The 12,627-nt window shown below is 44.2% G+C and overlaps 2 protein-coding genes across 2 annotated transcripts; both read left to right on the top strand.

The window, feature by feature from the left end:
- The first annotated feature begins 1,056 nt into the window (after nt 1-1,056).
- LOC109735452 (uncharacterized) lies at nt 1,057-7,982 on the top strand. The gene is made up of 11 exons (XM_020294668.4): nt 1,057-1,272; nt 2,381-2,546; nt 2,774-2,955; nt 3,043-4,047; nt 4,172-4,228; nt 4,499-4,856; nt 4,948-5,147; nt 6,229-6,305; nt 6,661-6,762; nt 6,995-7,190; nt 7,490-7,982. Exons 2-11 carry the CDS (start codon nt 2,390-2,392, stop codon nt 7,577-7,579), a joined length of 2,424 nt encoding a protein of 807 aa, XP_020150257.1. The 5' UTR covers nt 1,057-1,272; nt 2,381-2,389; the 3' UTR covers nt 7,580-7,982.
- Nucleotides 7,983-8,277: 295 nt separating this feature from the next.
- Nucleotides 8,278-11,469, top strand: LOC109735461 (uncharacterized). The gene is made up of 3 exons (XM_020294679.4): nt 8,278-9,161; nt 10,661-10,744; nt 11,152-11,469. Exons 1-2 carry the CDS (start codon nt 8,361-8,363, stop codon nt 10,712-10,714), a joined length of 855 nt encoding a protein of 284 aa, XP_020150268.1. The 5' UTR covers nt 8,278-8,360; the 3' UTR covers nt 10,715-10,744; nt 11,152-11,469.
- The last annotated feature ends 1,158 nt before the right edge of the window (nt 11,470-12,627 follow it).

The raw sequence follows: 12,627 nt of genomic DNA, 5'->3' as shown, positions 1-12,627 counted from the left end.
TAGTTGCGGGCTCAAATAACCCAAAAGTATCCAAACAGGGGAGGGTTAGAGTGGGTTAGTTCCATCTAACCCAACTATTCCGATGAAGAGGTGCTTATTTGGGTTAGAGTGGGTTAGAAAATAACTCTAACTCTAACTGTGTTAGAGTATCCAAACAGGGCCATTGTTTTCTCGCTTCACCATATTCATTTACTTATCACGGGTTTTCGTGAATGTAGATTATCTAGTACTAGTACCTGTCATCATTGTAGATCCTGTTCAATTGGTGAATAAAATGGGATTAGTCGGAAAAAGTAGATAGTCTGAGTTAGGCAAGCAGGATAAGAGGTCCACGTGGAGCCGACGGCAGCGCCTGCCCATCGCAAACTCGTCTAGCCCAGTAGACGAGCCGGGCACTTGTACGATGAGTCTTCTCATCAAAGTTGAAGATATTGGAGCCGTAAGAAAACCTCTTTGCTGCATCCCCCGATCGACACGAGAACGAAGAAAACGTGCATGGATCAGGCCCGTCGTGCGTGCTAGTGTAGGAGGATCACCATGCCTGCCTCTGCGTGTGCCGAGGGAAACGCGTGAAAGTAGAGACGAGAAATGTGTGCGCAGCTTCCGGAGGTAGATGGATAGATGCTTTGCCTACCAGGCAGGCAGGCAGGCAGTAAGTTCGCAAAAAAAAAAAGGCAGGCAGGCAGTAGCTCCTATACGGAGGAGAGGACTGACGGTAATGGCATCTCCTCTTCCCTCTGTGCGGCTATGCGTATGCGTGTCAGAGCGTGCGTTCGTCAGTCTGCGGCGTACACGGACCTGGTCCATGGACACCCTTGACCATCTCCCACTCTTTCCGTCCGTTGGACGTGGCTTTTGCCCGGAACGGGAGCTGCGTCTGCGTGTGGAGTTGCTGCCTGCCCACAGCCCCTTGCCTCTTTCCTCCTTTCGGCATTTCCTTCGCCGCGTAAATAAATCAGACTACACGAGAGGAAAAAAGAAATATAGCAGAGAGAGAGAGAAAGGGAGAGACCCGGCGAGGACGAAGGGAGGGAGGAGTAAAAAGGAATCCACTTTTCCTACCCACCACCATTTCTTTCTTTTGCACTGCCACAGCACAGCACAGCACACCCTCTTCATTTCGCCTCCCGTCCCCTCAATAAACCCTCCTCCCCTTCCCTTCCCCTCCGTTCACACAATCCCCTCCTCCTCCCCTCCCCAAGCAACCAACCCTCGCCGTCGCCGATCACCGCCGGACGGGAGCTTCCCCAACCGTCTCCCGGCGATTCCTCGGTAAAATCACCGCCTCTTCGTTCCTCTCTTTACTCCGTCCCCACGCTGTAATTTAACGGCCTAGCGCTCGCTCTCGCCTCAAAGCAACGTCGCGCCGTGCCGATGAGACGCCTCTCTCCACCCAACCGCGCCCGATCGTGCTTCTTCTCCGCACCCAACGCGCCGGCCTTGCCTTCTCTTGCGGCTGCTTCTGCTTGGTGGCGGTGGGGGGCACGGGGTGGGGCGGTTCTTCGGATTTCCCATGCAAATCAACGGGATAGCGCAATGTAGGATGCAAGCGGGGAAATTAGGGCGCGTGCTCCCATTTCCATCACGCGAGTGATGCCCCGATCTTCGCTTTTTTTTTTCCCTATTGTGAATGCTCTGTTGTATCCGATTACCAAGTACTGTAGGGTGCCAACTGCAAAAGTCCTCCCTTGTGTTATCACTGTGCTTGCCCTGTTGCTGGCTGCTTCTGCTGCAATTGCGTAGTACTTGTAGCTTGTTTGGTTCCATCATTAATTGTGACTGCCATGCAGTCTCAGGTGTAACTGAGTTTTACTATGAGGTGATATACGACTGACTGGGCCTTGCAGTAATTATGTTTAGTGTACTTTTTTTTAGGGGTATTATGTTTAGTGTACTGATATGTTGAATTGCGTACATGTTTGGTCGTTCAGTTCCCTTTATTGCTCTATACACACATCCTTTTTGTAAGTTTGGGGCTTCAAAGGGGAAGGTATTATTGAAAGTGCATGCATTTTCTTCGAATCATTGCGTGTCCTCAACGTACAATGTACCTGTACTAGTTTCTCATGTGCCAATACTTCTCTTCTTACTAAAAATGGTGCCAAATAGGCTCTTTTTGTGGCGTTCCGGATGAAATGTTTGCATGCAGATAGGGGATTCACTTTGATTTCATATGATTCACTAACATGCCTAAACAACTTGCTTCATATCAATGCATAGACAATGTTAAGTGAACCTTCACACAACTAATTAAGTATAGTAAACTGATGACACGGTGTTAGTTGATTTGCGCATCGTGCTTTCGTCTTTACAAAATGTTTATGACTGAACAACTTCAATTCGCGCTGCACTTTGTTTAATAATTTCCGCTTGTTCTCAGCTTAATGCAATGGTCAAGAAGAAATCTTCATGGAGCCAGGTTGTGAGTGGCAGGCCAACAAACCTCTTTGTTCCTGCAAGAAATCTTCCAGTGCAGGATCTTGGAGCTGTAATTTTCGGCTGCACAAACAATACTATTGCTGAGTGCCACTCGCGCCAACTTTTTGGTACGCTATATTTCTTAATCATAGTCTTGCTGTTATAAGCCCTTTCTTTTTCTTTCATACAAAGAAGTGACATGTCTGTGTTTTTTAGAGCGTATGCCTTCTCCAATTGATGCATCTACGATACCTTGTGCTAAAAATTCTTCTTTCATGCTTTTTAAAGAATAGAATTCAGATTTTTGAAATCAGTTTGCTGAATCATGCACTAACTTATGTAACTTACATGTCAGGCTTGCCAAAAGCACATCTCTCATATGTACACAACATCAAGGAAGGGCTACCTCTATTCCTGTTCAATTATGATGATCGCAGATTGCATGGCGTTTATGAAGCTGCAAGCAATGGCAAATTCTGTCCTGAATCAAATGCATGGACAAATAATGGCTACGAAAAGACAAGCTATCCTGCTCAGGTATCATCCTTTATTCTTGTATATGCCACCTTGCTCAACCTCTATAAAATGACTCAAAGGGAACACTGTACTCTTCCAATTATCTAGGTTGCAATGCGGATAAGAATGTGGTGTGTTCCACTAGAAGAGAGTAAATTCAGGAATGCCATTATAGGCAATTATTACCAGAAGACGCCCACTGTCTATGGCCAGAAGCCTCACTTCTTCAGATTTGAATTGGATCATGCACAAACACGTGCTTTGATGGCTATGTTTACTCCTTCGCCTTCCCCCATCAAGTTCTGGACGCCTCCTGTTTCACAACCAGGAGCTCAGCATGTGAGTGAACCAACACCACCTCCTGTGTGGGTACAAAAATTTGAGGGTAACAATGAGCTCAAAGCAGAAAAGGTTTTAGTGTCATATGCAGATGCGGTAAAGCAAAGCAAGTTTGAGGTTGAGGGAGTTGGACTAAGAGATGTGGATGATGGGCGGAACAATGAGTGGAACAATGAGCGGAACAATGAGTGGAACAATGAGTGGAACAATGAGCGGAACAATGAGTGGAACAATGAGTGGAATAATGAGCGGAACAACGAGCTCAAACCAGAAAAGGTTTTACCAGAAAAGGGTTTAGTGTCATATGCAGACATGGTAAAGCAGAACAAGTTTGAGGTTGAGGGAGTTGGAATGGCAGATGTGGACAATGGGCATGCCAGCTCAAGCAAAGAATCTTCCAATGGTTTCGATGATCTCGACTGCAAAGAGACACCACCAGAGTGGGAGGATCATGCACTGTTCAGTAAGGGAGTTGAAGTGCAACAGCAGCAACAATCTGCCCAGCAGGAAAATGAGCTTAGCTTCACGTTGGTATTAGAGAAGCTTAAGGCTCTATCAGTCCAGCAACTTAGTTCTGAATTTTATGCCAATGGAGCTGGGACTGAAGGCATTGATGCATATGGTTGTAAGGACATGCAAGAAGTTAAAGGTACATTTCTTGAGGGGCACTGTGGTTTGCCGGAGAACTTAGATACCGAAGTCGATCAGCTTGCCTGGGAGCATTCCAGTTTGCTACTCCAAGGATTGGACTATGAATCCTATTCAGAAGCTAAGGTTAGTTATAACATAGCTACAGGGTTACTACCGTCCTTATTTCTTGTCTGTCTAATATGAATACTCCTGCAAACAGCTTCATGTCTATGTATTCCAACTTTCTCACAGTTATTTTGTTTTTCAGTTGATAGATGTGGTTAAAGGACTGTCCGAACGTATAGAGACTATGGAGAAGAAGCAGGTATCTCTAAATGCTGCAATATCTTCAAATGCCTTATATCTGTTATACTGTTTTTTTTTTGGATCTTAAAGTTTATGGATCAATAAGTTGATCATAGCGTTAATTCATGGTTGGTGACCTACAGGATGGTTGTATTTTCAAACTAAGTTTACTTTTATGTATTCTCTAGTGTATAGGATTATACATTTTGTATGTAAAATGTTGGGAACTCCTGCAAAATTCAGCTTCTTTAGTGTTCTGTTCCTAATATTTTGATATGTTCAAATGCAGATTATTTCCAACAAAGAAGTCAAATGCCTACAAGGAGTGAATGACAGGTTGCTCAAAAGAGTTGTTGAGCTAAAGAACACAGTGAAGAATTTGAATTCGAAAATAGATCCTTTATCTCTAGATGATTCACTAAATCAGTTTGTTGAAGAATGTTTGGGTTCAGAAGATGTCATTTATCTCATTGGTGGTTTCGATGGCATCTCATTTTTGTCATCATTAGACTCCTTCTCACCCTCCTTGGACATACTAACACCTCTGAAACCAATGACTGCTGGGAAGTCCTATACCTCTGCTGTCGCGTTAGATGGCAAAATATTTGTTCTTGGTGGTGGTGATGGCGCTTGCTGGTTTGATACAGGTACTCATTGGTTTCTGTGTTTAGTCTTTGATGGCCTCCCTGATTGCAAATTTTTAGGTCCTAATATATGCATGCATCCTTTCTCCTGAAGTTGACTGTTATGACCGAAGACGTGATGATTGGACCCCATGCCCAGCACTGACTCATGGAAAGGGGAGCCTCGCTGGAGTTGGTTTGCATGGGAAAATTTATGCATTTGGCGGTGGAGATGGCATTTGCTGTTTCTCTGACATGGAGGTGTTTGATCCTGCTCAGGGAAAGTGGACAAAGAGTCACCCTATGCTAGAAAAGGTACATACGTTTTCAACATGTCATCCTTGATTCAACTTACCTCCATTGCAGAATGATTTAATCGAGTCTAGTAATTGTTGTATACGCTGCAGACCAGGAAAGTTACTAGTTATGAACGAGTACTACACCGTAAAGAGAAAAAACTGTGGGTTTACAGGAAAACTTAGTTATGAACGAGTATGAGTAGCCTACTGATAAATTAGTTGCTCCATTTTCAATACAAAGACGAGATAGTACCAACTTTTATCTCTTCATTCTCGATGCAAGCATGAGAACTACGAAATCCTAAGCAGTTACAGATAGAGCCTCCATGTACCAACTTCATCCTTAGTCGGTCATCTCCTGGGGAAACCACACCTTGTTTCAGTGCGCATGTTAAAAAGGAGGATTAGCATAAGTTGGTTTTCAGCGGGTTGCTCTTTCTTGAATTACCATAAGTTGGCCTAACATTGTTCCATCTTATCCCAAAGTTGTAGATTTCTCCACCATAACCTCCACACCACTGCCTAATATCCACAACAATGTCTTTGACATACTCGATGGTTCCTTCTCCCACGAGGATCACCAGAAATACCATGCTGGTTTTGCCTTTAACTGGATGGGGTCAGGGTTAAGTCTTCTGTAAGGAAAGAAACGGGGGCTCCGCTAATTCATTATAGATGTATGGAATTTAGAAGTTTTCCCTGCTTAAGCAGGGAGACAGTCTCTTATTCAAGTGAACAAATGAACAAAATGTGTTCATGGATATGAACATAAATAACTTCTAGGTGTTGGTCTCCACTGCTTATTTGCTTTAAATTTGTAAATTTTACTTTCTGTTGACTAGCGAAACTCGTTAGTATCTTTTATTTTGTAAAATGCATCTAAAGCTGGCATCAAGGAGGACCATTTTATGGAAAGATAATGATTGTCCTGATGCAAAAGTGCGTACTTCTGTAGTACTCTGTATAATTGTTCTTGTTTCTCTATTTGCTATTTATGGTTTCTTACTCATGTCCATATAATGATATATTCCAGCCTATAAACCTCTATGATGTGATGATTGCTTTTGCCTGAACAATCTGTGCTGCTTGGTTTTCAGCGCTTTTCTCTAGCTGGTACGGAACTTAATGGTGTGATTTATGCAGTTGGCGGTTTCAATGGCGTTCGATATCTGAGGTGATATCCTTTCACCACTTGTACTTATTTTGGCAAGTTTCAGTTACAAACTGATTTAGATACTATCAACCCAGCAAAAGTAAGTAGTTTAGTGCAGCAATACAACCTGCAAAAGTCTTAGAGCACATATCATAACTCATGGTTTAGTGCATATTACTCTATCGACCTCCTTTTCGAGCAACAGAGAAATACTCTCCTTATATCGAAGCAGTATGTAAATCTGTAATCAACTGAGTAATTGCACGGTATTCGTTAGCCTATTTTCTTTATGGCTTACATGACAATGAACTTATTATTTCTTCAAAGTGAGAATGTATGATTTCCATTTTGCTAATGCTACGATGTTTGTTACCAGCTCTGCTGAGAGGCTTGATCCTAGGGAGCCTAACTGGAAAATGCTCCCAGCAATGAGTACAGTAAGAGGTTGTCATACGGTGGCAGTGCTTGATGAGAAGATGTAAGTATGTGCATCTCTTTTTACAGATCAGGACGGTCCACTAAAAATTGTAGAATGTGGGCATCTAACTAAGTCTCTGGTATAGCTCTTCATGTCATATCACAGGGATCAGCATGAATTTTGTACGATGTCGGCCATCTAATCTGAACTTTTGTTTTACTGACTCTCGTTACAACTGAAAACAAGCATAGATGCCCGTCATGGTGCTTTACAATGTCGTGTTTTCTTTCAGATATGTAATGGGTGGTTATGATGCTGATGCTGGAGCAATGGTGTCCACCGTTGAGGTGTACGAGCCAAGAATGCCGTCATGGGTGATGGTGGAACCAATGAACTACACCAGAGGGTACCACTCTTCAGCTGTGCTTGGTGGCTCGATATTCACACTGGGTGGGGTCAAAGGTGAAGCAGATACAATCTTGGATGTGGTAGGTAGCTACACCCAGATGCAATTTTCTTACAATGTCCAAGCAATTTTCTGCCGAGCACCATACGGCTAACATAACATCCAACCTACATTACTGCCTAGATTATCCTTCAGTTTCAGCCGTTTTATCACTTGATTCTCTCGCTGTTTGATGTGTACTCCCTCTGTAAAGAAATATAAGATCGTTTAGATCACTACTTGCTGATCTAAACGCTCTTATATTTCTTTGCAAGGGGAGTAGTTCTCAGAAAAATTGCGTTGATCAATTGTTGAAACCTTTTGTGTTGGATGGATTGTCAGGTGGAGCGCTACAAGGAAGGCTGTGGTTGGGTGAATACAGGGATGAAGTCAACCGGCAGCAGATGCTACTGCTCTGCCATTGTTCTCTGACCGACCGGCTTTCTCCGATCTACGTTGACACTCCGAACCTATACCTACTATCTAAGTACTCCCTCCGTCCCGAAATACTTGTCATCAAAATGGACAAAAAAGGATGTATCTAGAACTACAATATGTCTAGATACATCTCCTTTTATCCATTTTGATGACAAGTATTTCCGGACGGAGGGAGTATCTCTCTAAGCTGCTGCTGCTGCTGCTGATGAGTGAACTGCAAAGCAAACTGTTAAGACCCTGGAGGGTCCTCTCTTTGTCCTTGTCTGAATTCAGAAGCCCTTGCCTCCTGAGCCGAGAAAACCGTCATCGACTGTCCAATTTCTCGTTTCTTGTTTTTTGGATCTTAATTGACAGCGCAGCAAACATCTAATTTGAAACTGAACTGAATTGCGAAAAAGGACACGAACTATATGGACGAACATTTGATTTGTTACCGTATGCTCATGATCATTTTTCGCTGTCGTTTGCCTTCCTGTTGTTTGCTGAAGCAACTTCAGGGCACCAGACACAGCAAGAGAACACCAGAGTTTAGATTCAGGCCCGGCTTGAAGCCTTGACATGATCCTTGATTTTCAAAAAATTCTTGAAGATGGTTTCAAAAGATCTTTTATTTGCCATATTTTATGTACTTTTTATATTTAAAAAACGTGAAATTGTACTAGAACTGTAGAAGTAGGGCTGGCGTGCAGAAAGTGGTTGTTGAGATAGTAAAGAGGACGTGCAGAATACTGACCTTTACACGTCCCCATCGATCGCATCACATCCCAACCCACCGATGGCCGTCGGCGAGGAGGTCAAGCTCTCCATCTCCGGCGCCGCCCTCGCGGCGCTCCTCCACCGCTGCGGGGCCGCCGCGGGTGACTGCGACGGCCTCCTCTTCGGCCGCGCCCACCGCCCCCCTCCGCCGGCCCCCACCCTCTCCGACTACGATGACCAAGCCCCCGCCTCCCCGTGCCTTTTCATCTCCATCTCCGGCCACTCCTCCCTCTCCAACCCATGCTCCCTCTCAGATCCCCTCGGCCGCCCCAACCCGCCACCGCCCTCCTCCCCTTCCCCCCTCGGCTTCTTCTCGTCCCGCCGCCGCGCCCCTCTCCGCCCCTCCATGCGCGAGCTCGCCCTAGCGTGCTCCTTGTCCAAAACCCTATCGCCCCTCACCCACCCGCTCCTCTTCATCCTCGCCTCCCCCTCCGCTTCCGACGATCTCTCCACCCACTCCTTCGACTACCGCGCTTTCCTCCTCGTCGGATCCCGCCTCGTCCCGACCTCGCTCACCGTCGTCAACGTCGGCCCCGGCTTCCGGGACCAGTACCACTCCTTCGCCCCGGAGTCGCCCTTCCCGTTGCTGCAGACTAAGCCGCCGGCGGCGGCGCCCCAAGCAGAGGATGCTTACAGCATTGGAGAGCAGAAGGCGGTCGATGCGATGGTGGACGGGTTTGGGCTGGGGAAGCTGCAAGGGCTCGTCTGCGCTGCAGCCGGGCAGGCGGCGGAGATGGATAGCATGTATGCCGGGATGCTCCGGAGGATGGAGAAGCTCGCCAGGGAGGTGGAGAAGAGCAATCACCGCGTGCTCGACCAGGTTGTCTTTTCATCCTGCCTATGATGTTGTTCTTACAGTGATTCCATGCGGAATGCATTTACGAGTTATTGCGCAAACCATCTAGTGGTTGAATTGTGCTTTGAGGGGTTCTTGCAATTTAGTCAGTAATTCAGTATGTTGGTTTGGAGCTACATCTTGCAAAGTTTTAACCGAAAATGATCAGCTCGGAGCAACGGTGACTATTATTCATGCAAATAGTTGCATAGTTTGGCAAGAAACATTTCCTTATGCAAGGGTGGTAGTTATTCATGCCTACGCAGAGTAGTGTGTAGAGAATTAGTCATTCTGGTCAAGATTTGATTCTCCTTCATCACAACAGGTTCACTCGTGTAGATTATGCATGGGATATGAAAGTTTCCTTTCCTTTCAAGAGTGCATTGTTTATGCTCAATTGGTTGTCAGCATTCATGAAATAGCTTTCAAGAGTATTTTTCATGTAATCGTATGCCACAGCTGCACTCATGGAAGTATATAGATAAGCTAACCAAATAGCTACATGTTCAGTCCCAAATCCAAAAAAGTCTCGCCATCACTCCCTCAGTCTATCTCCTATTTCAATCTTGCTCCACCAAGATGCTTGATTCCATGAGCTAAAATATGAACTATAAAGTCCCAGTAAAATGGCTTGCAGTGCCAATTGAAATTTGGGCCTAGAGCTGCTCTTATTCAAGGCAAGAAAAGGCGGAACATACTGAGTTGGAGAAAGGGTTTATAAAGCCAGGGCCCGTCCTGAGATTTGGAGGGCCCAGGGCAAAACTAGAAACTGGGGCCCTTGATATGCAAAAGAAAAACAAATCAGTTTCTTGTGGAAAAAAAAATCTGAACACACCATGTCGGTGAGCCGTATGTATATTTGAGATTTAGTTGGCCTAAAGGAGGAAGAGAAGCTTGCTGCCACATTTTAAATGTATTGATCACCCATCACGGTATAATTGTTTTATATCTTCAGAAAGAAGAGAGCGAATCTCACTAAATATACCGAGAAAAAAGATAAATTTTCTGTGAAAATGCAAATCAGATATGGCTTTCAGAAAAGATATTTTTACTTGTGGTGGAAAATAATGATGAGAATACAAATCTGGAAAGGCCTTTACACGAAACCGAAAAGTAAAATGAAGAAAGCTAAAATACTATCAGTGTGCCATGCGCAGTTTTCGTATGTAGCTGGCAAACTCACCCCCAAAAGAGAGGATGTGTATTATCATGGTTTTGCCTTCACGTGCCATGTGGTGCTCATACACACAGAAAGCCAATTATAAACCGTTAGAAAATTAAATAGCTGAACCATGTGTTGTACTAATTGATTGCTCGAGTCAACATGGGAACCTACTATCTACTACACCGGGCTTTAGTCCAAGATTGAGCGACGAAGCGAAGCGTCGGAAGGGGCATGAGAGGATTTGGCACTCGAGTAGTTGCCACTGAATGTGTGCGCTCTGTTATTGATCGTCTTGTCATTTGTCCATGTGATTCTGTAGGAAAGGCGGAACCTGGTGCTGAGGTGTAAGACAGCGGGACTGCAACTGCAATAAAAGACCGAAGCTTCTTTCGGTCTCAGCAAGGTATAGCCTGAATTGGGACTCTTGTAAAACTTGCTTCAATCAATGTCTGTGCTCCTGAGGGTTATCGCTTACTCTTTTGTAGTTTTGTTACGACATACTTCTGTTACAGTAGTTGACTCATTCTGCTCTGAGACATCCAGATTCTAGGGTGACTAATTGATGATCTTGATTGCACTAGTTCATTTAGTTCATATAGGAACTGGTAAAATTGCAGTCTCGAGATTCCAGCACATTTCGTAGCGTGCTAGTTCTGCAACTATTTGGTACTTTGCCGCCGCAAGGAGCAACTTTGGGCCCGATGTACTTAAACCTGAAATGTTGCTGTGTTGGCGCTTGTGTATTCTCGATTATGTATAACATATCAACCAGCCTATGTTGACTTGTGTTTTACTTAACTCTCTGTGCAGTGTGTATATGCTCCGGAATACTGGAGCAGGGCGTCTCCAGTCAGGGATTGATCGTGCATTGCACGGCAGTAGTTCAGCCATTGGAGTAATGGCTCTCTAGGGTGAAAGATGGTGTGCTCCATGGATGGAGTTGGGACGGGCGGCTTGCCGTTCAGAAACTGGTGGTGCTGGCAAAGTGCAGCGTTGAGTCATGGTCGTCGTTGTGATGCTCCTCCTATTCGTTTATCATGCGATTGAGCGGACTGAGTCGTAATGTATTTCCTCAGACACTACATAACAACATTATGTTATGGAGATAATGATTTGTTATGGCGATTATGATTTGTTGATTTTTCTTTTCTTTCTGCACTGATGATTTGTTGACTTGTGGTTTTTCTCTCCACCATTTCCTTCTTCAGGGGTGGCCCTCGTAAAATCAGGCAATTGATGGTGATAATGTAATGACGTGGTGGCCTCCTTCACGGGCAATCTCGCTCAGCTTTTTAAGCACACATTTGACACGAAGGGGCTCAGATTGGCTGACTTTAACGTAACACTAGCAAAGATGCCCATGCGTTGCAACGGGAGAAAACAACTCTCACACGCCCTTGCCCACTGAGCTAAGGCTAAAGACCTCACCCTCACGTCTATAACATAATAAACATGACTAATACCTCATCCTCATGTCCACATCCTCCATTTCAATATAACACCAGACACATGTTCCTGCTTGTCATCTTTGCGGTCCTTGTCGCCGGTGGTCGCAGTACTAGTTGTCACTAACCAAGGTTGGCCAGGTCCAACAACTGGATTGTTGAGCCGCCTTCGTGCCCGACGAACATCAAGAGTGTTGAACAAAGTTTCTTTTATCATTTGGCTAATATAATAGGGAAAAGCACCGCACATAATGTAAATTGAGTAGTTTGTGTCAGATAGACCATGAAAACTTAGTTGTACTCCTCATGCATTTTGACGGGAGTCATTGGGCCGAGTGAGACTGGTCGTACGTGAAGACGCGACAAAGAAAAAGATTCCTTCCATATCGTAGTTTAATAAACTGAATAAACTGAACTAAAACAATGCATCAGAGTGGACATATGTCAAAAATTCCCCAAGTTTTATTAATAGGTATAGATTAAAAAATAATGTTTTAAAAATGATTGCCTTTTCAAATTTAAAGTTCAAAAAATATTTTTGTTTTTAAAATGTTTGCAAATTCGGAAAATAATCACAACAGTGCCTCTTAGTTTTTTTTTTGTTAAAAAAACTCAGGTTTCAAAATAAATAAAAAGAGAAGTATTGTTTTTTTTAAATGTTCGAGTTCAAATTTTTTGTTAACAACTTCGCAAAATTTTCACGTTCTAAAATATATTCATTTTTTTGGAAAACAAATCTTCTCCTCTTAGTATCAGGCGCGACTGTGAGCTTAATTTATACTTTCACGCGGGTAATTGAACACCAAGCCGTCTTGTTTAGTCCAGCGGTAACTTTTTGAAC

Source organism: Aegilops tauschii, chromosome 5, assembly GCF_002575655.3.
Source record: "Aegilops tauschii subsp. strangulata cultivar AL8/78 chromosome 5, Aet v6.0, whole genome shotgun sequence".
NCBI classification, from domain to species: domain Eukaryota; kingdom Viridiplantae; phylum Streptophyta; class Magnoliopsida; order Poales; family Poaceae; genus Aegilops; species Aegilops tauschii.
Note: the sequence above shows the minus strand (reverse complement) of the source record. Positions and strands in the feature narration are given on the sequence as shown.